This window comes from Nicotiana tabacum, chromosome 9 (assembly GCF_000715075.1).
Source record: "Nicotiana tabacum cultivar K326 chromosome 9, ASM71507v2, whole genome shotgun sequence".
In the NCBI taxonomy this organism is placed as follows: Eukaryota; Viridiplantae; Streptophyta; class Magnoliopsida; order Solanales; family Solanaceae; genus Nicotiana; species Nicotiana tabacum.
This window is the reverse complement of record NC_134088.1, coordinates 1896992-1923804: the sequence shown is the minus strand read 5'-3', so window position 1 is coordinate 1923804 and position 26813 is coordinate 1896992. Positions and strand designations below refer to the sequence as shown.

The window sequence follows — 26813 nt, the reverse complement described above, 5'->3', positions numbered from 1 at the left end:
ACTCGACGCTACACTAAGGTAGGAAGAGCGGGTCGCAATAGCTTTTACCCGATATGAGGGTCAGGATCGATTTTCTCAGGGAGCTAGTAGTGGAGTTGGATTGTCTGTCTAACCTAGAGATGTGTTTGTACTCCTAATGTCACTTCAAATATTTTTGGGTTTTTGAATTATAACTATTTTTATAAAACTATTGATTAACACTAAATTATGCTACGAGAATATTGCTAAGTTGTATCTAATGGGAAGAAGGGCACTAGGGTCGTGACACTACCTAGGTGGCTAATTGACGAGTAGATGTTACTAAGGTTCGATTGACATAATTGGGGCTTATGCTATAACCGTTGCACAATTTTACCCATTCTCACACCTCTCGGTAGAGAAGTGATTCTGCCCAATTGACTCTCTCGAGACCAAGTAGGTAGGCAAATTAGACCAAGCAACTAGGGTTCAAGTAGGGTAATTACTCTCTCGAGGTTTAACCCATTAATTGGGACTATCATTTCTCATGAGTCCATCCCAATTCTTTGTTGGGTCAATTTTGGGGTCATAGACTCTCTTTCTCAAGAAGAGTTAAACCCACAAAGTTTGAATCAGTGTTTGCAACCACCAATTCTAGATTAAAACATAAAATCAACCCAAATAGCAAACACCCATAGTCAATCTAACATTAGATGGCAACACCCATCAATTACCCACACTAGGGTTGAGCCACAACCCTAGCTAATGGGTTTAGCTACTCATGCTTGAAGAATAAAATAAAGAAATAGATGAAGAACTAAGCATATTAATTAATTTCTAAATTAAACTACAAGAATCTATTGTAAATGTAAAGCAAAAGTGCCAAAGATGGCTACAAGATTCGTACTCACGAGCGCAGCTCTTGTCTGGTATATCTCATTTCCTAAAAAATTGTAAAATGTTCTATTTATACTAGGCTGGAAAAACTGGATAAAAATACCCGGGGAGGGAGCTGGCGCGGTCCGCGCAATCACGACCGCGGACCGCATGGCGTTGGCTTGCAAACTTTCATCTCTGAATCTCATGATCGCGGACCGCACAAAACTGTAGTGCGGCCGCGGAGCCTTCACCGCGGATACCATGGCCGCTTGCCTCTATCCTGATTTACCAACTCTCTGAACCACCTAGTGCGGCCGCATTCAACTTTGCGCGGTCCGTACCAGGCCTTCTTTCCTTAGATTTTTTTGTCTTTGATACTTGAGCAGGTTTCACTCCTTTTTGAGTCGATCTTTGATATTTCGTCACTTTGTCGATCAAACCTGCGATCAAGCACAACTTGTGAGCCTTTTAGGACTATTTTGTAATAATATATGATCAAAGCATAGGCATGTAGGGGCATAAAACACGTTAAAATCCTAACTTATCAATGATCCACCATGCAATTGTAAAACTTGAAAGGCCTCTTTTTACTATCACAATAATCTTCAACTTCTATGCTTATTGGAGAGTGGTCAGAGAAAAGAGACTCCATTACATGTGCTTGTACAAGAGGCATACTAGTTATCCATTGATCATTCACGATTGCCCTATCTATTCTGCTAAAGACATGGCTATTTGTCCATGTATATGACTTCCCAATAGTTGGTAATTCTGTTAGGCTGCAATCTTCCAGTAACTCCCTAAAATCTTTTGTTTCATGATCTTGCATTTCTCTGCCATTCATTCTATCATCCACCTCTAGAACTGCATTGAAATCCCCCATCATCAACCATGCTCCTTTGATTTGTTTCTCTATGTTCCTGAGTGAACTCCACATATCTTTCCTATCTTGCACTGTATGTAGACCATACACTGCAGTGAACTGGAATTCTTTATTACTGTGCACTATTTTGACTTGTCCATGAATAATTTGAGCAATACTCTCTATTACTGTGAAGCTAATAGACTTTGGATTCCATATTACCCATAGTCTGCCTTTACAGGAATTTGTGGCATTGTGACACCAACTCCACCCCGGCATTATTTTATTTATGATTTGGTCAGCTTTTGTTTCATGAACTCTGTGTTCACTTAATTGCTATCATCTTCACCTTATTTTCCTTCAAAAACTCCTTTAGCTCCTTGTGCTTAAACACCTTATTTAGTTCCCTCACATTCCATGCTACTATCATAGTTGCTTGGAAGGATTTTGTGATATCATCTCTACTCCCCCTCCTCCACTTGAACTACATATTGCCTCCTTAGTTCTTTGTTCTTGTCTTCCATTCATTAAGGTGTCGAAATAGTTCAACACAGTGATATGCTGCCTAGGATTTATCACTTTCTGCCCTTTTGCAGTTGATTTATTCTTGACTTGCTGCCATGGCACTCTTGTTTCCATCCTTGCATTATCCGTAGTCTGTTGTTCAATGTTCTTCTCTGGCATTTCCTTTTGATTTCCACTCTGCACCTTGTTAGTTCCATTTACTGGTTTCCATTCTATTTTTGGTCTTTTGCCTGTGGGCTGTTGCTGCTGTACTATCTTCTTCTCCACCATTCCTGCTTGAACCTGTTGTTTTTGGCAATTATGTCCAATCTGCATACACTTTGGACAATACGTAGGTTTTCAGTCATACCATAATTCCTGATCAATCAGTCTGCCCTTTGGATCCCTTATCTTGATCACATTTGGCAGCTCCTTTGTCACATCTATCTCGATGAGGATTCGTGCATATGGAACTCTTTTTGCATTCTTTGTACATGCATCAGCATAGATAGGTTGTCCCATTCCACTCCCAATCTTGCTTAATGCTTTTGCACTCCAGCATACCAACGACAGATTTGGAAACTTGACCCAAATTGGAATTATTTTCAAATCTTCAGCATCAAAATCAAAGTCCATTGTCCATGCTTTAATTATCACTGGCCTATTTTTCAACATATGGGGCCCTGAGTACATCACCTGGTTCCTTTCTTCCATACTTGAGAAATTGATTACAAAATACCCAATATTATGATAAAATACCTTTGGCTTTGTTGAGTATTCTCTTTGAGCTACTACAAACCTCTCCATAGCTCCAATTGTAGGAGATCCCCCAATAACTTATGCTGTTGCTGCATATTTTCATTTCTCAATCTCACTATCCGTGTCTTCATATTTTAGTTCTACAATCACCTTGCCCTCAACAATTGCTGGTGGTATAAACGTCAGATCCATACCTCTTGCTACCATTTTGTTCTCTTCAAATAACGTTGCTCATGTTTTTCCTCCTGTTTTTCCTGATTCCAGCTGCAATTTCCATTGTGCTCCCCCATTTTGAGTTACTGTTCCATTAGCCTTATCACCTTGAACTTGCTTCTGCTGCAGATATGAGCCTTGGATCTACATCTGTCCCGTATTCGTTGAGCTTTGTACCACTTGAATGTGCATCAGATCTGTCCTTATAGGCGCTGGGGTTTTGGTACCTTCGCTACGAACATGGAGATTTGGCCAGATTTCTGTGCTATTTATTGCATGTTCCTTTCGTTTGGTTCCTGCTACTTCCTCAGTCATTTTCCTTCCATTAACAATGGAATTGCTCCCACTTGTCCTTGGTTTTGCCGATAGAAGAGTGTTAGCAACTGTCGTTTCTGCATTTTTTGGTGTTCCAATACAAATACCTTCTGTTTTCCTTTCCTATGCGAGCTTGCTTTCTTCCTCTATCACTTGCTTTGTTACTTTCGATGGCCGACCTCTAGCCTCCCATTTTCGGCGAGCGCAGTTTAGAAATTCACGCTTAACTTGCGTCGAGAGAGAAAGAGTTCTGGTTCTGTGTAAGTTAGTAATGACGATGAGAATTTCATGTGTCTTTTTGTATATTTCTTTCTTAATAAATATAATATAAACATGTAAATCAAGTGGGGTTTCAATAAGTCATGTAACTAAAGGCTAAAATGAGAATTGCATGGTTAAATAATTTTCAAATATAAAAGTGTGATTATCCTTTTAAAAAAAACTAAAAGGAAATGCATATCACTCACATAAGTGGATGAAAAATATAGTAAGCAACAAGAAAATGTCTAACTTCGTGAAAATTTATTTGCATTCCATGTTTACACAAAATTAATAAATATTAAAGTATATATTTTTTCACATATTTATCACTTGATTTTGATTAAATTTTAATTTGTTCGATGCAAACAGGGAAAATATTTAGTTTGAAGTTGTGGTAATTTGATAATTTTACTAAAATTGTGGGGGAATATGTTCAAATATTGATATCGGAAATCCACTCTTCTTATCTCTCTATTGTTCCCGCTGAGCAAGGCTCTTTGCCTCGTTCTCGTTCATCGGAAGCTTCTTCTCTCCACCGCCGTCGACCACCGAGGATTCCACCGTCTCTAGAAGTCTCTCTATATATAATGTATATATTGTTCGTCACGACAGTATACCATTAAACTAAATTTCACTAGGCTAAATTTCCTTTGTCAGGTACTATTAATTTTGAAACCTTTTCAGCTTCCTGTTTCTTTAGGCTAAGTTTCAACTTGAATCTGTATTAAAACGTTTGGAATGAGCTTTCTCATAGTTATTCGTTTGGTAGATTGAAATATAGAAACAATCGATGGCGCATAGGTTGCTGAGAGATGCAGAAGCTGATGGATGGGAACGATCTGATTTCCCTATTATATGCGAGTCGTGTCTTGGCGACAGTCCTTACGTGCGGATGGTAATTTTTTTTGGCTCAATTTTTGTTGTTATAGAGCTCGTGAATGATGTTAGGGTTTGTTATTTTCTCATCATTGTGAATTTTGAAGCAGAATTGCAAAGTTATGACTTTTAGTGCCTTTGGTTGCTTGACTGCTTATCGAAAAAAAGAATTTAAGTTCTGTGCACTGACGGGTGTAAGAAATATTTACAGAATCTGGTCCTAATTTAACATTTAGTAATTAGTAACCTAGTAAAAATGGTAACTAACCTTGTACAACAGGTTGAAATTCATTGACAGTAGCAACCATGGGTGTGACCTAGTTGTCAATGAATTGGGAGGAGAACCATGAGGTCTTAGGTTCAAATCTCAGCAGAGGCAAAAAATACTAGGTGATTTGTTCCAACTACCTAAGCCGTGGTGGGCTAAGTTACTAGGTACCTGCGTTGGTGGGAGATAGTAGGTACCGGGTGGCGTAGTCAAGGTGGTGTCGAAACTGGCCCAGATACCACCGTCATAAAAATAAATTAAGAAATTACTAGAGGAAAGTTTTCATATTTGCACTGCTCCTGTCTGCTACTGAGATGAAGTGTAGAAAACTGTATTCGGCAAAGAATTTGCGAAAATTCTGGCCGTAGTTTTAGGTGATTATAGGTGCGAAGAGGCTAGAACAGATGGAAATTGAGGATTCATATAAGCAACAACAAAGTTTGGGATTGAGGCGTAGTTGAATGATTGGTTAATTGTTATGGTTAGGTGAATATAGTAATGTTACTTTTGAATACATCTAAAAGTTCATTTTCAGAAAATTTTGGGTGAATTTTCAAGAATTCCGAAGAAATTATTTATTTTGCATACCCCAATTTTATTAATACAGTAGGATTAACTAGTAATTGTGGAAAATTTGTGCTCCACTGTACAAAAGTAAGTTAAGAAGGATATCTTTATTCAAGTTTAAAAGGGTAAAATCTGTCATTTCATCAATCTTGATGAAAAGTTGCAGTCACATTTTGAAATCGTATGGGATTAAGTTATATGTAACATGTATTTCTTCCTTAAGAATGTGAAATGTATGGGGTGTGGTTGGATCTTTTGATGGAGGTAGTGCAGCTTAATTTTTTCTCCAGGAGAGGTTGTTAGCCTTTTTGTAAGAACTGTTAATTTCTGGTCGCAGTTATTTAATTGCTTGGTTTTCTGCAAGCTTCAGCAAACTATATTTTAAATTCGATTTACACATAGTTAGGTGGGACCACTTCCATTCGAATCGTTGTGGCAGTCTGAAAGAACTCTATGTTTGGACCTTTGTCTACTTATAGCTTCTCCTGATTCACTGCTACTTTTCGGCACATTGTTACGATATTGACTCTCTTCATATAGTTGTAAGGATTAACTTCTTTCAAGATTATCTCTAGTTTGGCAGTAGAATCAGTCTGATGTTTGACTTTGTTTCAGCTGCACGTTCTCTACTTTAATCTTTCTTTCTCCAACTTCACTATCTGACTTTTGATCTTGTTATGGATTTCGTACAGACAAAAGCAGATTATGACAAGGAGTGCAAGATCTGCACGCGACCCTTCACAGTGTTTAGGTGGAGGCCTGGTCGGGATGCAAGATACAAAAAGACAGAGATCTGTCAGACCTGCAGCAAATTGAAGAATGTTTGTCAAGTTTGCCTATTGGATCTTGAATATGGTTTGCCAGTTCAGGTTCGAGACACTGCTTTCAGTATCAACTCGAATGATGCCATACCGAAGAGTGACGTAAATAGAGAATATTTTGCAGAGGAACATGACCGCAGGGTATGTGAATTACTAAGTGGAAACGCAATTTATTGTTACGACACGCTTTTTAACTCATTACTTGCACGACAATTTAGTTTATTCATATAAATAAGGACATTGAGTTATTTCGCTGAAGGGTTAGACCCCTCTCTAATTTTTTTTGTTTTGTTTTTTCAAAACTGAATTTACTTTCTTAAAGAGGACATACACTCACCAGTAAATACTTTTGAGTGTCTTCCCACTCCACCCCTTTCCAAATAAGGTGAGACATTGATACTGCAAACGGACAACACCACTTAATTGATAAGTGTCCAAATTTTGAGCTGAAACTATTTTAAGCTTAAGTTTTGACAATTTTGGAAGCTGTCTTTATTATTGGACTTGTCGCCCTCCCCCCTTCCCCCCCGGTCTTGCAGGGAATAATTTAGGGATGACGTACTTTTGAGATTAGGAGGAAGAGATTAAACGTGGTGAAACCAAGGGTTTATAAAACTTAAAAGAAGCACCTTGACAAAAAAGCTGATGTTTGTGATGCTTTTCTTTTTACATTTTGGTTTCCCCCCTAAGTCGTAGTTTAATTTTTGACCAGGCAAGAGCTGGTATTGATTATGAATCTTCATATGGGAAAGTCCGTCCAAATGACACTATCATGAAGCTTCAAAGAACAAGTCCATACTACAAGAGAAATCGGGCACATGTTTGCAGTTTCTATATACGTGGTCAATGTACAAGAGGTCTGGAGTGTCCTTACAGGCATGAGATGCCTGAGACAGGAGAGTTGTCACAGCAAAATATTAAAGACCGTTACTATGGGTATGTCAAACCGATTTCCTTATTGCTGATGTGAAATTCTCCTCATTCCATTGACGCTCACATATCTGTATTGACATGTTTCTGATTGGGTGTTGGATCTTAATTTTAGTGGTTGGGTGAGAGAAGGGTGGTTCACTTTTCTGTTGATAAGTCCATGGAGGCTAACTTGTCACTGTAATACGTTATCTGTTTTCCTTAACTGCAATGCTAATATAGGATGAAGGACAGTGTTGTATCATGGCCACCAGATATTATATAAAATAGTACTCTCGTACAACAAGTGGGAGTAAAATAGGTAATAACCTGGAGCTTAGATCTCGTCTTTTTATCATGTAAGAACGAATGAAGGAGAAGCAAAACAACTCAAGTGAAATATATCTCAATATGCAAAGACATTAACTTGGACTTGGTCAAGTCAGGAGACAAATAGCTTGTCTTGAGTTGCTCTTTTAACCTCACATCTGACCTATATGTCCTCCTGCTGTCAATATACTGTATAGCTTTTTCATAGTTTTTACAGCTGATGTGTTGTAATTGCTTTTCTACTGCTGGCAGTCTTTATTCCTATACTTTTTCAGTGGCTTATTCCTTTCTGGTTCTTAGCCCAGTGTTGTTAATAGCGCTCACCTCAGCGCTAATAGCGTGAGGCAAGGCGATGCGAGCTGCCATCGCTATTTTACAGTGTGGCGTAGCGTTTTCAAAAAAGGCGAGCGCCTCTGCCTTTGTAGCGTGTGGCGAGCTGTAGCGTGAGGCGAGCTGTAGCGTTGCTTTTTGCAAAAAAGAAAAGAAGAAGGCAGTAGCAGCGATCTGTTAAAACAAAAAATTAGGGCTCGCGATTTCTTTACTCTTTCTCCTTCAAGTCGACAGCAAACCTACAGCAGACCAGCGATTTTCTTTCTTCTTTCTTCATCAGGTATGCTTCTCTTCATCTCTTTTCTTCTTTCTTCTTCTCCTTTCTTCTTTCTTCGAGTTTCTGTTCTGTGACTCTGTCCAATTTTTTTTCCTTCTTTCTTCTTTCTTCTTTCTTCTCTCTTCTCTCTTCTTTCTTTTTGTTTTGGGCTCTGTTTTTAATCGCTGCTGCTGCAACAGAACAGAGCAACACTGTGTTACTCTGTTTTTTCTTCCTTTTTCTTCCTCTTCATCTCTTTTTTTTTTTTTTTGGCTCTGTTTTTTATCGCTGCTGCTGCAACATAACAGAGTCTGTGTTGCTCTGTTTTTTCTTCCTTTTTCTTCTTCTCTTTTTTTTGGCTCTGTTTTTTATCACTGCTGCTGCACTCAACAGATTAGTCTGAGAAAAGCTCTATCTTTTCTTCAGTTCAGAGAGCTTCTTCAGTTCTTCTTCTCTTCTTTTTTTCTTTTTTCTGCTCTGAAATTTCCTCCTTTTTTCAGTTAAAAAGTTAGAATTAATTGCATATTGACTTGATAATTTTTTCCTATAAAACAATATTGAAATGGCGTCATCCAATGGTAATAAAAGAAATGATATAGCTTGGGATTAGCTTGAAGAAGAATAGATGTTGCTTGTTAATATGAATCTACTATATATTGAGTTTTTAATTTTTGAAAATTGATATATTTATTAATATGTTATTGCTATTTGAGTTTTTAGTTATATATAGAATATTTTATTTTTTTGTATAAATTGTCCCTTCACAGCAAAAAGGCGAGCGCTTCGCTACTCGCCTCAGTGAAGCGGACCCTCGTCGCTATTTGTCGCCGCACGCTATCCAAAATACTGTCTTAGCCCCTTTCGCTTGTATATTGGTTATGCCTTAGATATCTTTAGTTACTATGCTTGTTCAAATCCTTGCATCCTACAACCAGCGGAAGTCTAGAAGAAATTTTTGGGTGAATGCTTTTTCAATATTTGGTTAAGGTTTGAACAAAAGCTGGAGGATTACCGAAACTAGCAAGGGTCCTTGTTACAACCCAGTCAACTCCATGGTTATCGACATAACTAAGTTAGATACGTAAATCTAGAAAAATACCATTGTCACATGAGCAATCAATGAAATACTCTATGCACTTTCGAAACACACCTTACCTTGTCTCTCCATGTTAAATGATGACTAGACTGTTTACTGATGGCATCAATTTGCGTGGTCACTTTTCTTTTGCTTATCTTTGTTGTGTTGGTTGTATGGAAGAATCCATGTATTTGTGACACTGTGATTTGTGGTTTGTAGTGACTATAAAATGTCTGCTACATATATTTCGTCCTCTTTTACAAAGATCTATAATCCTACATTGTTCTCCAACTTAAAGTTAAAAAATGATTTGTATTACTATCTTGCTGAATGTTCATTGACTCATTGTTTTCAACTGATAAGTTCACTGTACTGTAATGCTTGCAGAGTCAATGATCCAGTGGCTTTAAAGCTACTGAATAAAGTAGGTGAAATGCCTTCATTGGAGGCCCCTGACGACGAGAGCATTAGAACCCTCTATGTGGGTGGTGTTGATGCAAGAATCACCGAACAGGACCTTCGGGACCACTTTTATGCACATGGTGAAATTGAATCCATCAAAATGGTGGTCCAACGTGGTTGTGCTTTCGTAACTTACACAACCAGAGAAGGTGCAGAGAAGGCTGCTGAGGAACTAGCAAACAAGCTGGTGATAAAGGGCCTGAGACTGAAGCTACTGTGGGGCAGACCTCAAGCACCCAAGCCAGAGTCCGAGGTGCCCAATGAAGCAAGGCAGCAGGCTGCTGTGACTCACAGTGGATTGTTGCCTAGGGCAGTCATATCACAGCAGCAGAATCAGCCTTTTCAGCCACCAGGAACTCAGGACCAACCCCCATCCATGCCTTACTTCAACATACCCCCGATGCCTCAGCAAGACAGACCATATTATCCATCAATGGATCCACAAAGGATGGGTGCCCTAGTTCAATCCCAGGAAGGGGCTTCTAGTTCAGCTACGGGTTGCAGTCCCGGTGAAAATAAGAGTGGTTCTGAGAATCAACAAGGACAACATTATGCATATCCACCTGGGCCGCCACCTCAAGGTCAATTTTACCGGCCTTATTATCCACCCTATGGGTATATGCCACCACCTCCTCCTCCACTTTATCAACAGTATCCTCCTCAACCTTATCAAGCTACAGCACCCCCACCAGCTGGTGGGCAGCAATCCGCACATCTGCAGCCGCCTCAGTCAGCAGCAGCAGCCGCACAACAGCCTTAATATTTGCAGTTTTGTCAGACATCTGCAATGGGGAAGATCAATGTAAACATGGCCAGCATCTCTGTTACTGCTGAAAGTTGTCTGTACTCTTTTATTGATTCCGTTGTGCCAACGAAATTTTTTGGTGTTAGGTTTCTCGTCACTGGCAATTTGGTTCCTTATCAAGTTTCCTACACTATGACCTCATTTAACCCTTTCAGCTCCTGGGCAAACCGCAATTCTCCCTCGTTTTTTTGTCCTTCATAGAAGTTCCTCGCGGTTTTTATGAATTTTATATTTGTGCTTGGCATATAAATGTGTATAAATGCACCTTGCTAAGCGTATACATGAGCTTATGTGTTTTTTTTTGGGTAGGCGCATGTCATATGATTGGAAGTACACAATGATCAGTGAGAGCTTATATGATCATCGCCATCCTAATTAAACGGCTTTAGAAAATATTTTTGTATGTAAATCTATAGTTAAGAAATTTATTTCTTCTTAATAAATTTTGCGGGTTCATGAAAAATGATAAAATGAACAATAGTCATCTTTACCGTTCCTCGTTTTTGGCGTTTCAGGGCCATAAAATAGGAATTCATGATGATTCCCACATGTTCACGCCATCCGAATGAATTCGGGCGACTAGTCCCGAATCTCCTAAAATTCTGCAGACCCTAAAAAGTGACCAATGAACAATCGCCATCGCTTCGCCATGACCGTTTCTCATTTTTTGGCGTTTTAGGGCCAAGAATTCAGGATGATTATCAGATTTTCGTGTCTCGGGCAGTCGACCCCGAATCTCCTAAAATTTTGTAGGCTTATAAAACACGAGCCATAAAATAGGAATTTAGGACGATTCCCAAATTTTCGTTTGCTATAGTTTATGCCATCTGCATGAATTCGGGGGACCGACCCCGAATCTCCTAAAATTTTGCGGGCCTATAAAAAACAACCTAATGAACAATAGTTATCGCTTCGCCAAGTTCCTTTTTTTTTTGGCGTTAAGGCCATAAAACAGGAATTCATGATAATTCCTAGATTATTTTGTGTTATAGTCTACGCCATTTGCATAATTCGGGTGACCGAACCCGAATCTCCTAAAATTTTGCGAGCCCATAAAAATGACCTAATAAACAACAGTAATCGCTTCGCCATGACCGTTCCTCGTTTCTAGGCATTTTGGGGCCCAACAGATGGTGTTGCCTATAGAACACAAATTTGGGAATCGGGCGAAATTTCAGCTTTATGGACCTAAAATGCCAAAAACGAGGAACGGTCATGGTGAGTCGATGACTAATGTTCCTAAGGTCGTTTTTGATGGCGGGAAAAATATTAGGCGATCCGGGTCCCGGGCCCATGTAGATGGCGTGTGCTAAAGTATATGAAAATTAGGAAATCGGGCGGAATTTCAGTTTTACGCCCCTAAAACGTCAAAAAATGAGGAACGACCATGGTGAGGAGATGACTAATGTTCCTTAGGTTGTTTTTCATGGGCCGAAAGTTTTTTAGGTGTTCCAGGTCCGGGCGTCGGGGCCCATGCAGATAGCGTGGAGCACACAAAAATTCGAAAATCAGGCGCAATTCCAGTTTTATGGCCCTAAAATGCCAAAAAATAAGGACCAGTTATGGCGAGGCAATGACTAATGTTCCTTAGATTATTTTTGATAAGCCGACAAAATTTTAGACGATCCGTGTTTGGGCGCCCGGGCCCATGCAGATGGCGTGAGCTATAACACACTAAAATCTGGGAATCAGACATAATTCTAGTTTTATGGCCCTAAAACTCCAAAAAATGAGGAACGACCATGGCGCGACGATGACTAATTCTAATTAGGTATGATTTTAATGGTCCGGTAAAATTTTAGGTGATCCGAGTCTGGGCATCCCGGCCCATGCAGATGGCGTGGGCTATAGCATACGAAAATTTGAGAACCGGGCGGAACTCAAGTTTTATGGCCCGAAAATGCCAAAAAACGAGGGACGGTCATGGCGAGATGATGGCTAATATTCCTTAGGTCATTTGTGATGGACCGACAAAATAATAGGAGATCTAGTGCTGGGCGCGGGGCCCATGCTGATGGCGTAGGCTACTGCACAGGAAAATTTAGGAATCGAGAATTCCAGTTATATGGCCCTAAAATACCAAAAACGAGGAACGGTCACGGCGAGGCGATGACCAATGTTTCGTAGTTCATTTTTGATTGCCCGACAAAATTTTAGGTGATCCGGGTCCAGGCGCCTAGGCCTATGCAGATGGCATGGGCTATAGCACACGAAAACTAGAATCGAGCGAAATTCTAGTTTTATGGCCCTGAAATGCCAAAAAAGTAGGAACGATCATGGCGAGACGATGTCTAATATTCCTTAGATCGTTTTTTATGGGCCGATAAGATTTTAGGTGATCCGGGTCCGGCCACCTCGGGCCCATGTTGACGGTGCAGGTTATCGCACATGAAAATCTTGGAATCGGACGGAATTCCAATTTTATGGCCTAAAAACACCAAAAAATGAGGAACAAATATGGCGAGGTGATGACAAATGTTCCAAAGTTCGTCTTTGATAGGCCGGTAAAATTTTAGGCGATCAGGGTTTGGGCGCCCGGGCCAATGCAGATGGTGTGGGCCAGCACAAGAAAATCTGGAAATCGGGCGGAATTTTATTTTTATGACCCTAAAATGCAAAAAAACTAGGAACGGTCATGGCAAGGTGATGTCTAGTATTCCTTAGGTCATTTTTGATAGGCTGGAAATTTTTTAGGCGATCCAGGTGGGGCTGTCGGGCCCATACAAATGGCGTCGGCTTCAGCACATGAACATTTGAGAATCAGACGAAATTGTCGTTTTATGGCCCTAAAACGGCAAAAAACAAGGAACGACTATGACATGGCGATGACAAATGTCCCATAGGTTATTTTCGATGGGCCGAACAAATTTTAGGAGATCCGGGTCTGGGCTCCTGGGCCCATACAGATGGCGTGGGCTATACAACATGAAAACCTGAGAATTAGGCAGAATTTCAGTTTTATGGCGTGAAGCGCCAAAAAACGAGGAATGGTCACCATGAGGCAATGATTAGTATTCCTTAGGTCATTTTTTATGAGCCGGAAAATTTTTAGACGATTCGGGTCACGACGCCCGAGCCCATGTTGATGGTGTGGACAATAACACACGAAAATCTGGGAATCAGGTGGAATTCAAAATTTTTTGCCCTAAAACACCAAAAAAGAGGAATGGTCATAGCGAGGTGATGACTAATATTTCTTAGGTCGTTAGTGATAGGCCAACAAAATTTTAGGCGATTGGGGTCTGGGCTACCGGGCCCATACTGATGGCATGGGCTACTGCATAGAAAAATCTAGAAATCGGGCAAAATTGCAGATATATGGCCTTAAAGGCTAAAAATCAAGGAATGCTCATGGCGAGGCAATGATCAATGTTCCTTAGGTTGTTTTTGATTGGCCGAAAGTTTTTACGTGATCCGTGTCCGAGCGTTCGAGCCCATGCAGGTGGCGTGACTATAACACACGAAAATCTAGGAATTAGGCGAAATTATAATTGTATGGCCCTGAAACGCCAAAAAACGAGGAACTGTCATGGCGAGGCGATGTCTAATATTTTTTAGGTCGTTTTTGTTGGGTCGACAAAATTTTAGGCAATCCAGGTCCGGGCGCCCAGGCCTATGCAGACGACATAGGCTATAGCACACAAAAAACTAGAAATCAGGCGGAATTATAGTTTTATGGCCTTGAAACGCCAAAAAACTAGGAACAATCATGGCGAGGCGATGTCTAATATTTCTTAGGTCTTTTTTGATGGACCGACAAAATTTTAGGTAATCGGGTACGAGCACCTAGCCCCATATAGATGGCATAGGCTATAGGACACGAAAATATTGGAATTGGGCGGAATTTCAATTTTATGGCCCTAAAATGCCAAAAAATAAAAAACGGTCATGGAGAGACAATGACTAATGTTCCTTGGGTAGTTTTTGATGGGCCGGCAAAATCTTCGGTGATCCGGGTCCGAGCACACGGGCCCATGTTGATAACGTAAACTATTGCACACGAAAATCTGGAAAACGGGCGAAATTCCAGTTTAATGGCCCTAAAATGCCAAAAAAGGAGGAACGGTCAAGGCAAGGTGATGACTAATGTTGCATGGGTCGTTTTTAATGGGCCAGCAGAATTTTGGACGATTCGGGTGCAGGCGTTTATCGGTTCCAACCGTACACCACTATAGAGTGGCGAAAGCGGTCGATGCAGCTTTTGCCCGAGAAGGTCGGGATCGAATCCACAGGGATCTACAACAATGTTTTGAGTTGGATTTCTATCTAATCTAGCAGTGCATAGCGCTCTTAATTACACTTCCAATCATATTTATTTGTTTGTTACTTCTAATTTTATACTAATGCTATGCGAAACTAAGCTAAGTATAAATGCTTGTAGGGTTTTCTAAATGGTTAAAAAGGCACTAGAAAGTGACTTTCTCCTAGGTGAATACTTGACGGGTTCTAAAGCTTAAGGAAAGGTTGTTATGGTTGGGATCGCGATATAGCCAATGCACGACATTGCTCACTCTATACCTCTCGGTAGCTCGAGTGACTTTGCCCTAATTGACTTTCTCAAGACCAATTGGATGTCAAAATTGTGCAAGCAATATAGGCTCAAGTCGGGTATTACTATCTCTAGGTTTAACTCTTTAATTGGGGCTATCAATCTCTTGAATACGCCCCAATTCCTTGTTGACCTAATTTTCCTAGACTCAAACTCTCTTTCTCAAGAAGAGGCCAAGTCAAAAAGGCACAAATTAGTGTTTGCAACCACTAGTTCAATATGGAAAACACAAATCAGGCCAAATATCAACCACCCATAAACATCTAAGCCTTAAAACAATAAACCCATCAAATACCCACACTAGGGTTGAGCCACAACCCTAGCTAATGGGTCTAGCTACTCATAGTAATAGAAGAAATTAGATATTTAGATGAAGAATAACCCATAAAATATAATTACAAGCTAAGATTTGAAGATTCAGTGTTAAACTAGCTGCACAATTGCTCAAAATAGCTAAAAATGTCGTTCACGTGCTCCGCTACAGATAAGATACCCTAAAAATCTAAAAAAGAAGTATTTATACAAGGCCAAATTTTTTGGACAAAAATACCCCTGACGGAGGTACCGCAGACAGCGGAAAATGCACCGTGACCGCGGTGAGGCTTTTTGGATTCACGTCTAAGTCTCTGAATCTGGCCACTGCGGTTCGCAGAAAATGGACCGCGGCCGCGGTGACTTCACCGCGGATCGCAACAAATGGACCACGGAACGCGGTGTCTTGAATCTTTCAAACTTCACATTCTCTGAATCCCTTCTTCGCGGACCGCAACAAATGGAATGCGGCCGCGATAAGGAGACCGCGACCGCGAAGAATCAACCACGGACCGCATTGCTTGAACTTCCAAAATAGCATCCTCTCTAATCTTTGCCACCGCGAACCGCAACAAATGCACTGCGGTCGCGGTGGGTCCATTGCAGCCGCGGTGGATTTACTGTTGTCGCGATGCTTTGACTTGTTCTTGGCACTTGAGCAGGTTTCACCTTTTTGAGCTGGTTTTGACTTTCTTGTTACTTTTTGACCAAACACTGCAAACACGCACAACATGTAAGCTTTCGGGATTGCTTTTATACATTTTTAGTCCAAAACTCAAGCAAAAAGGAGTATCAAATAGACTAGAATCCCTAGTTATCAACTCCCCAAAACTTAAGCTTTTGCTTGTTCTCAAGTAAACAAAGTAAGTCCCACCTCCTTAAGAATAAAACCAAGAAAACTCAGCTAATCTAAAATGACCTCATCTAGCATCAGTTGGGACTAACAATTGCCCTCAATTCAAATGAATCATTAACAACATTCAACCTTTTAAGCACCATCGTTTTAGTGCGACACAAAAGCATCAAGAGTTAACTCAACTCATTAAGGAAACTCTTTCTACTACTTTGGTCATTATGAAACCCAAACTCATGCTCCTCACTCTTCCTTAAGCAAAACCTCACTTTTAGATTGTAGCACTCAGAATGAGGATTGTGGAAAACACACTCATCTCTCTCAAAGAAAGGTCACAAGTCCGGCTCTAAGTACCATAAGCTTGCCCCTTATGTGAGTCACCACTAATGTAAGCTTCACTCAACTCAAGATCATATAGGGCTTTTGTGGGGATACAATGAAGGCTTTTGGTTCAGGGTAGGAAATATTTGGTTTAAGTAGGTTTCATCTTCCCTTAAGCACTTCATTTGTTTCATTTTTGCACACATTCTCTTGACTCTTTGAGTCATTTACTTCTTTCTTAGGGGTTAGAGAGACACACCGTCACTCTTTCTTGTTCATTTCAAACCTTTTTCTCCTTTCTAATCTTTCCATGCGTTTCATCTTCTTACTTTTATTGACTCCCTTCATTTCTTCTACATTGTTCATTCTTTTTGACTTTTTGATTTTCTTTCTCTTTATTTTTGCCTTTCCTTTTCTTCATTTTGCACCTTTTACCACTTTTTGCACTCCTCGTCTCTCCCCCTATACTTATGCTTTTGCCTTGTGCTAAGGAACGATTGGATGCCAAACGAGGGTCTTTTTAGAATGAGTAAAGGCTTGTATCATGGTATTTGAAAGAAAATGGGCTATGGCTCAAAGGGGTTGACTATGGATATTATCATTGGTAGGCTATGGATGTTTTCCAGATACCATTCGGATCAAGGAGAGCCTATAATTACTTCTCAAGTCAAACTACACTTAAGATTTCGCCTAGACAAACATTCAGAGCAAGTTCTAGACTCAATGGCACGGGACTTGGACTTGCAATTCAAATTCTCACCACACAAGCTATAAGATTGCTAAAGAGATAGAGTCGGGGGCCCACAACAACCTTAGCTAAGATTTGAGAAACGCAAGTGGTCCCGAAAAACCACTTGATGATTATTAGCTAACACAAGAGTCTCAAATCACAACTATCACCATCGTATACATACCAATTTGTTTTTGACCATAAGATCAAAGACAAATGTGTTAGGCCCAAGTGAAGCTTTGCTTGAGGCACTATTAATCACTAGCTACTATTTACACAAAAACGAAAAGAAAATAGACTTAAACCCTTAAGAAGTTTGTCATGCCATCCATCATCAGGAAGAGCCACCCGGTTCACACAAATTCCACATTTGGAAAGAACCGTGGCATTAAGAAAACCAAAGGCTTATTGAACGCAAAACCCAAAATAAGAAGCTACGAACTGAAAAAGAAGCTACTAAAATGAAGTAAGAAGATATGAAAGAAAATGCGGAAGGTAAACTAGATATGTATAATAGGGGGTTTAAACGAATATACATAAGAGGGAATGAATATATACATCAGAAAGTAACTTTATATACAAACCAAGGTTGAAAAATACGAAAAGTGAAATAAACTAGTAAAATTATGTACATACCAAAAGTGAAAAAGCATAACAAAAAAAAAAATAGTATCATAATAATTACAGTCAAATATCATCAAAATAGGGCTACCCCCTCAAATGAAAGCTAGCATTGTCCTCAATGCTAACTAGTAAAAAATAGCTTAAGAACAAGATAGAGAGTAAAGAAAACTCCCTATTGGTCCTCTGTCTGCATGGGGTCATGAGCCTGGGTCCCTGGGTCTTGTGAATGCTCGGGAACCTGTGACTGGATCCCTGTAACCTGTGCCTGCTCTAGGATCTGAGGCTGCTCTGTGACCTAAAGTTGGCTAGAGGAACCTCCCTGCAGGTCCTCCAACTCAATCACTGCATCATCCATCTATGGGATCACTCTCCTCCTCTTTGGTGCCCTCTCTATCTCCTGCTCCGGCTCAGTCTGAGCTGCTGGAGGCTGCTCATGCAACAGTAGGTCCAATGGTAGATGATCAGCAGCCTTAATCTTCTCCACTTCTACCCTCAACTCCTTCACAGATTCCTTTGATGCTTGAGTCTTTCTCAACTTCTTTGTCTCCTTGGTCAGCTTCTTCAGTGACTTTCCATGAGCACCTATAGCATACAGAATCAACTACTGGTTCTCTAGGAGCTTCTTCTGGTTGTCCAGAAGCTCCTTGAGAGTCTCCTCCACTAAAGCTGGAACCTGTGGCTATGGGGGTATGGACTGGGCTGCCACCGAGCTAGAAAGCACAAACAACTTAGAAGTAGTTGTCTGCATCTAGTTGTTGATACTAGCAAGTGTTTGGATCAAACAGTGGGCAGTCAATGGGTAGGCTGAGGATGAGGGGATAACTGGAGTAGTGGAAGTAGATGGTTCGGGGGCGATATCTGGTGTGGCTGATGGAGGCTGAGAAGAAGTGACTACTACTACTGGATCTTCATTATGGCCAGTAAAAGTAGTGGGTTTACCTTTAGGATCTTTGGCTTTGGGGTTGTCATCAGCCTTGAGGCTGTACCATGAAACGGGCATCTTTAGTTTCACCTTCACATCAAACTTCCTTTTCTCCACATCCTGGTCCTCAAAGTACATTGTCAGGAAATTTGGGAAGGGGTATGATCTATAACCTTCATTTACCACCCTTGTGATCACCCTAGACATAACATTCCAGATGTTGATCAGGTACCCCGTCATAATAGAAGCCACCAATATCGCCCGGGAGACAGGTAGAGAGTTCTCATGGGTAGTGGGATCCAGCTTGCTGCATACAAAAGTCTCCCACCCCTTTGCCTTGAAGTTTAAAGTTTTCCTCAGAATTTGAACCCCTGATGTCAACCAAGCTGGGGTGGTGCCCGGGAGTGCCAGGTATTCTGCTAACCACGGAATGACTACCTCATTCAATGCTACCTTTTCTAAGTATAATGATTCATCTTCCTCCGAAAATCCCAGGTAGTCATTAATTGTCTTCCCATCAAACTTCACAGTCAAATTCCGCACCTTAGTCACTTTAGTGCCGTTTTTGATGCAGGCAACATTAGCGTAGAGCTCCTTGACTAAGTGCTCATTTGCATCCTAGATTTTGCTTGTAAAATATTCTCAGCCCAATCTCTCTCTGAATTTCCTCTTCACATTAGGTTGTGAGGCAGAAGGTCCCTCTCAATGAACTTTCGCTCAAGAATCAATTTCCTCTGGGGAAACCACTCTCGGAACTTGTGGTATGCAATCTCACTAACAAATCCTCTTTGCCACGCCTCCGGGTTTCTAGTTCTTTCCACACTCCCTGTTTGGGGTTCTCCCCTTCTTCTTCATCAATAGGATCCTCCCCAGGTATTGAAGCTGTGGGTGAAGTAGATGATGCATTATCACTGCTCTCTGCTAAGCCCTTAAATGACTCAAAAGAAACTTGGACTGAAGCTTGAGCAATAGGAGAGGCCGGAGGTATGGTCACATATCTCAACCTAAACCTCCCCGGGAAATCAGGTACATACTCCGGTACTGAATCTGACTCAGATGCCTCCCGAGAGGGCACATACTCACTTCCCTATGAATGGGAAACAACTCTATCTGCAGCCTTGATTTGTTTTCGTGTTTCCCCAATTGCTTTCCGAACATGTAGGGTCAATCTTATCATTCCTCACCCCCTACCCCGGGAGGACTCTCCTTTTCCTTTCTGTTTTTAACCACCGCCTCGTGATTTAACCATTGTCTGCAAGGAGAATTCAGTTAAAGTTTGTTAGTATCACAGTACCTGAAGAAACAGTGAAGAATATGAATGGAAACAGTTGACCGCGGACCACATAAAAAGAAATACAGCCGCAAAGGCACCACCACGGACAGCATAAAATAGCACCGCGGACCGCAGTGGGGTGGGAATCAGACTACCCACTCTCTGAATAAGGTCACCGCGGTCCGCGAAAAATTGCATCGTGGCCGCAGTGAGGCACCGCGGACCGCAAAAAATCAAACGCGGTCGCAGTAAGCAATATGAAGCAATACAGACCTAGGGTTTCAAATTTTTGTGCATTTTAACCTTAAGCAACACATTATCGACCACTATTTAGTTAGTGACCATGTTTGACTAATTAAACCTAATCTAAACAACATTATATAACCCTAAGTTAAAACTTAAAAGAAAAAGGAAGAAGAAGAAGTACGAACTAACAAATTAAAGAGAATAAAAAATAAAATTAAAGACTAGGGATAGATTTGAAGTACCAGAGATGAGATGCAATACAGATGATTGAGAATCAGTGTTTGAATTTGTGCAACTTAGGGTTGTGATGAACAATGCTTTATCCTTTTAGAGAGCAAATGAGCGAAAAGTGTAAAAGGGGGTCTGAGGTCCTATTTATAGAAAAAGGCCTAGGACCTACACTACTTACCCATCGCGGACCGTGGTAATTAAACACAGAAGGCACTGACAAGTACTTCACCGCGGACCGCAGAAAATGCACCACGACTGCGGTAAAGCATCGCGGACCGCATAAAATGCATTGCGGCCGCGGTGAAAACTTCAGAGAACCTCCACTTTTGACCATTTAGCACTGCGGACCGCAATGAAATTTTTCCCCCACGATAAACCCATTGCGGCCGCAAAAATGCAATGCGACAGCGGTCCAAACTTCAGAGAGTGCAACATTTTTTCAATTTGGTCCTGCACTGCATCAAAACAACCCTACACACATCTCACAACTAGTTAGTCCAAAAGCAAATCCTAAACTAAGAAAAAAATCAAAGAAAAACAAAAAAAAGACACATGGGTTGCCTCCCAAGAAGCGCCTGATTTAACGTCGCGACACGATGCAGGTTACCATCAAATCACTTTAGATGGATCAGTGCCACCACGTGACTATCGTCAATCTTGCCAAGGTAGTGTTTGACTCTGTGCCCATTAACTCTGAAGATCTCTCCATTTTTGTTTTTCAAGTCAAGTCCACCGAACGGAGTCACAAACACCACTTCAAAAGGTCCACTCCATTTCGACTTAAGCTTTCCCGGAAACAGACGTAATCGAGAATTGAACAAGAGAACCAAATCACCCACTTTGAACTCTTTTCCACGAGCATACTTGTCTTGAAGGTACTTCATCTTGTCCTTGTACAAGGACGAACATGAATAGGCATGAAATCGGAATTCATCAAGTTCATTAAGCGGCTCCACATGAAGATTTGCTGCCACATCCCATTCAAGATTTAGCTTCCTCAAAGCCCACATAGCCTTGTGCTCTAACTCAACCGGTAGATGGCAAGCTTTCCCAAACATCAACCGGTATGGAGACATAACAATCAGAGTCTTGTAATCAGTCCTATAAGCCCATAGAGCATCATATAAGCCCATAGAGCATCATCCAATTTCTTTGACCAATCGGTCCTATTTGCATTGACCGTCTTTGACAATATACTCTTGATTTCCCTGTTTGAGACTTCAACTTGGCCACTTGCCTAGGGATAATAAGGGGTAGAAACTTTGTGATTGACACCATACTTTGCAAGCAAAGTGTCAAAAGCTCTATTGCAAAAATAAGACCCCCATCACTTTTGATTGCTCGAGGAGTGTCAAACCTAGTAAAAATACTCTTCTTGCAACAACACTCCGGGCCTCATTATTGGGTAAAGCCATGGCCTCAACCCACTTTGAAACATAGTCAACTGCCACTTGAATGTATGTTGCCACATGAACTAACAAACGGGCCTATGAAATTAATGCCCCCCACATAAAAAATATCAACTTCGAGAATAGTGTTGAGAGGCATCTCATCCTTCTTCGAAATTTCACCCGCTCTTTGACATTCGTCGCATCTCTTCACAAGTTCACTTGCATCCTTATACAATGTTGGCCAGTAAAACCCACAACTAAGAACCTTTGAAGCTGCCCTCGCCCTACCATGATGACCACCGTAGGGAGAGGAATGGCAAGCTTCTAGAATACTCAATTTCTCCTCTTCCAGGACACATCTTCGGATCACACCGTCAATGCAGATCTTGAACAAGTACGACTCATCCCAATAGTAGTCCAAACTATCCCGTTTAAGCTTCTTCCTTTGGTTAGAAGAGAGCTTATATGGGACAATACCGGTCACAAGGAAATCAGCAACGTCCGCAAACCATGACATTCTATTCACCGACATAGAAAGGAGTTGCTCATCAGGAAATGAATCATTGATCTCTAGGCCATCACAAGGCCTCCCCTCCTCCTCTAAGTGTACAAGTGGTCCGCCACTTGGTTTTCACACCCTTTCCGGTCCACAATCTCCAAATCAAACTCTTGAAGCAACAAGACCCATCGCATCGGCCTAGCTTTGGATACCTTCTTCATCATCAAGTATTGGAGTGCGGCATGATCGGTATGAACTATGACCTTGGCGCCCATGAGATACGGCCGAAATTTCACCATTGCGAACACAATAGCAAACAATTGTTTTTCAATCACCGTGTAATTCACTTGAGCATCATTCATTGTCTTGCTCGCATAATACATCAGGGGAAACATTTTATTCACTCTTTGACCCAAGACCACCCCAACCGCAACATCACTCGCGTCACACATGAGCTCAAAAAGCAAACTCCAATTGGGTGCGATAATAATAGGAATGGTGGTCAACTTGTACTTGAGGAGTTCAAAAGCTATCATGCATTCCTCATTAAACACGAACTTGGCATATTCTTTCAATAACTTGCACAAAGGATTCACTACCTTCAAAAAGTCCTTGATAAATCTCCAGTAGAACCCCGCATGCCCAAGAAAACTTCTAAACCCCGTGACTAAGGTAGGAGGAGGAAGCTTTGAGATCACTTCAATTTTTACTTTGTCCACCTCTATGCCGTGCTTTGAGATCTTATGTCCAAGGACAATGCCTTCCTCGACCATAAAGTGGCATTTCTCCCAATTAAGCACAAGATTGGTTTCTTCGCAATGGGCCAACACCCTATCAAGATTTTTCAAGCATTCATCAAACGAATCACCCACAACACTGAAGTCATCCATGAACACCTCCAAAATGTCCTCTACCATGTCGGTAAATATGACCATCATATACCACTGGAATGTAGCCGGTGCATTACACAACCCAAATGGCATCCTAGAAAAGGCAAAGGTACCATACAGACACGTGAATGTGGTTTTCTCTTGATCTTCCGGAGCAATCAAAATTTGGTTGTACCCAGAATACCCATCCAAGAAATAATAGAAGGCACGCCTAGAAAGTCTGTCTAATATCTGGTCAAGAAAAGGCAATGGAAAGTGATCCTTGCGGGTCACGTTATTCAACTTGTAGTAGTCCTTGCACACCCTCCATCTGGTAACAGTCCTGGTAGGAATCAACTCATTTTGCGCATTGGTAACCACGGTCATACCACCCTTCTTTGACACACATTGTACCGGCGAAGTCCACGAACTATCAGAGATGGGGTACACAACCCCGACATCCAACCACTTGATCACCTCATTTTCACAACTTCTTGCATTGCCTCGTTCAACCTCCTTTGATGTTCCACGGAGGGCTTTGCATCATCTTCACGAATAATCTTATGCATACAAAAGGTGGGGCTTATCCCCCAAATATCAGCTAAAGTCCATCCAATTGCCTTCTTCTATTTTTAGAGCACCGCCAAAGTGACATCTACCTGCATGTTAGTAAGACAAGAGGAAAGAATAACTGGCAAAGTTGAACTAGGGCCTAAGAATTCGTACTTGAGGTGTAGAGGTAATGACTTCAACTCCAACATGGGAGGTTCCTCGATTGAGGGCTTTATTGGTGGAGTCTTCCTATTCTCAAGATCCAAAGAGAGTTTTCGAGGCTCATAAGAGTAAGAGCCCATTCATTTACATCAAGATTCAACAGAATTGTTGGGCTGCTTCATTGACTTGCACACATGAAAGATCACTTTTTTATCACTCACCTGGAAGGTGAGTTCCCCTACTTCTACATCAACTAAGGCCTTCCCAGTTGCAAGGAAAAGTCTTCCCAATATTATAGGAACCTCATAATCTACCTTACAATACAAAATCACAAAATCAGAGAGCAAAAGGAACTTGTCCACCCGAACAAGAACATCATCTACAATACCAAGTGGCCTCTTCATAGTTCTATCCGCCATTTACAACCTCATTGAAGTAGCCCTGGGTTTTCCAATACCCAAAGTCTTAAAATGGAGTAAGGCATCAAGTTGATACTTGCCCCCAAATCACATAGAGCTTTTGCAAAGTTTGCACTCCCAATGGTGCAAGGTATGGTGAAAGTGTCACACCTCCTTTTTCTACCCCGGAAGGGGGTATAAGGGAGTTTTTCTAATTAAAGTGACAATCAAAATGAGATTATCTATATTAAATTCAGAGTCGCCACTTGAATAACTTATGGTGTCCCAAGTCACCGGTTTAAATCCGAGAACACAGAAATTCGGGTAAGGAATTCTGTTAGCCCGAGAGAAGGTGTTAGACATTCTCGAGTTCCGTGGTTTTAGCATGGTCGCTCAACTATTATTATTGGCCTAATTACTTGATTAATACACATTTAAAACCTACGTGCATTTTTAACTTTTTAACCACTTTTAATTATTTATGGAATTATTCTGGAATAAGTTACGATTGTCGTACACTTGTTTGTTTGGTACACATTGCGAATCGTGTCACGGGAAACGTACCCACGATCTACAACATGTTTAATTTATTAATATTATTAGAAGTTATGGCCGAGTCACATAAATGTACCACCATATTTGAAAATTATGTATCACAGTCATGGGAACTGTACCCGTAGCTATGACATTCTTGAATTATTTTCTTAAAGCTAATTTGAAATTATTGTATGGCTAAGAGTTATAGAAGTGGAGAAATTGTACGATTTTGAAGTGATGATAACCTGCACTATGCATAACAATATTCTCAATTTATATATAACGCTTGCAACACCATTGTAAATAACACTACAATGTCCTATTCAAGGATGTTGTGCCCAACTGAAGCTATCCGTTTATTATGCACATATATCATTATATTTAACCTAAATACTATGACACTGCAGCATACTAAAAGAGGAATAGCTAAAATAATTCAGGCCCATTATACAAAATGGACAGTTTTTAGTGGAACAATTAGAGCAACTCCAGATTCACACTACCAAGGTATACACTCTGAAAATCTACACAAAAAGACACTCATTTCACTGCTACTAATCAACATCTTACTATTGAAATTAGATTCGATAATACTAATGAACTACAAGAACAAAACAAGATTGATCACGAAACTAACAAAGATATTAGGATAAAATTAAAGCAGGACACAAATAGCACCTCACCCAACTAAAACGTGAATGGCCCATGCTTACAAAATCTTATCAAAAACAAATCCACCAAGTAATAATACTCTAAATAAATTCACAAGTTGATTTTATAAGGCAATGATGAAATTATTGTATTAATCTTATCAAAGCTCCAGTGGCATAACTATTTACAATAAGAACATAAGGAAAAGAAAAAGAGAGAAAAAAACCTCGATTCCGACTATTTTGACGACAAAACGAACCAACAGGAAGTCCTTCGAACCAAGGACCAAAGACTTAAGCAGCCAATCGGAAACCTCGATCGGAAATTTCACCAGACTGTTTCGAAGCTCGGCTAACAGACAAGGGCTCGAAGAGAAGACGCGACGGCACTGGAACCTCGCCGACAACTTGAATGGAACTAGCAACCAACGAGCAGAACTTTGACTGAACTCGATCTCAACAAAACGGTGCTTTTATGAGGAAGAGGGTTGTGAAAACGGAAAGAGAAGAGGGAGGTTCAGCTGCAGCTGCTTCTCTCTTTTCTGTATTTGTGTCTTTTTAGATAAAGAGATATGGGGGGGTTATATTATGGGGTGGACGTCATGGCTACTGGAATTTGGGAAATTTGCTCCTGAATGTGAAGAAGAAGAAATTCAGGGGGGTTCCATTCTTTTGAGTTTTGCTGCTGCTCATTTAGGTCTCTAGGTTCTCACCATTTTCTTGTTTTTTAGGTCTTTAGCTTGTAAAGAAGAAGAAGCTAGCCTAGGTTCTTTTATCAAAAACGGCTTCTGATTGTCTAGGGGTTCTAGGTTAATTGCTCCTTGTTCAAGAAGAAGAGAAGAAGCGATGGAGGAGGGGGGGATCTTTTTTTTGTTCAACAGCGGATGTTCTAAGGTTAGGGTCTATAAGTTTAGATCTAGGGTTGTTTTTAAGCTTCTTTTTAGGGTTTCAGGGGTATTGGACTTGGGTTGTTATGGGCTAGGTCCGAAAATTAGGCTAAAAGATGGGTCGTTTGAGCCCAAATTTTATTCTTTCTCCATGAACAAGACTAAAAATATGACCTCATTTATCAATTAATCCTACTTAAGTAAAGTAGCTATTAAGATAAGACTAATCGTTAAAACAAACCTATTGTTTTTGGTATTTTCAAATATCATATTAAAATAAAAATAAGGTACTATTTTTTGTATTTTTTTAGTTTTACGAAAGGTATATAAACTAACAACAACTAAAAAGAAGAA

The 26813-nt window shown here is 40.6% G+C and overlaps 2 protein-coding genes and 1 long non-coding RNA gene across 3 annotated transcripts; 1 reads left to right on the top strand and 2 right to left on the bottom strand.

The window, feature by feature from the left end:
* Positions 1-1381: 1381 nt before the first annotated feature.
* Positions 1382-1978, bottom strand: LOC142164323 (uncharacterized). Its single transcript, XM_075222310.1, has one exon. The coding sequence runs from the start codon at positions 1976-1978 to the stop codon at positions 1382-1384; it is 597 nt and encodes a 198-aa protein (XP_075078411.1).
* Positions 1979-4182: 2204 nt separating this feature from the next.
* Positions 4183-10592, top strand: LOC107759280 (zinc finger CCCH domain-containing protein 49-like). Its single transcript, XM_016577167.2, has 5 exons — positions 4183-4408; positions 4521-4646; positions 6155-6424; positions 6996-7219; positions 9574-10592. Exons 2-5 carry the CDS (start codon positions 4542-4544, stop codon positions 10406-10408), a joined length of 1434 nt encoding a protein of 477 aa, XP_016432653.1. The 5' UTR covers positions 4183-4408; positions 4521-4541; the 3' UTR covers positions 10409-10592.
* A 7142-nt stretch (positions 10593-17734) lies between these two features.
* LOC142164150 (uncharacterized) lies at positions 17735-26452 on the bottom strand. Its single transcript, XR_012694687.1, has 2 exons — positions 25800-26452; positions 17735-20016 (listed from the first exon to the last, which is right to left on the bottom strand). It is a non-coding gene; the product is annotated as an uncharacterized LOC142164150 (long non-coding RNA).
* Between the last annotated feature and the right edge of the window lie 361 nt (positions 26453-26813).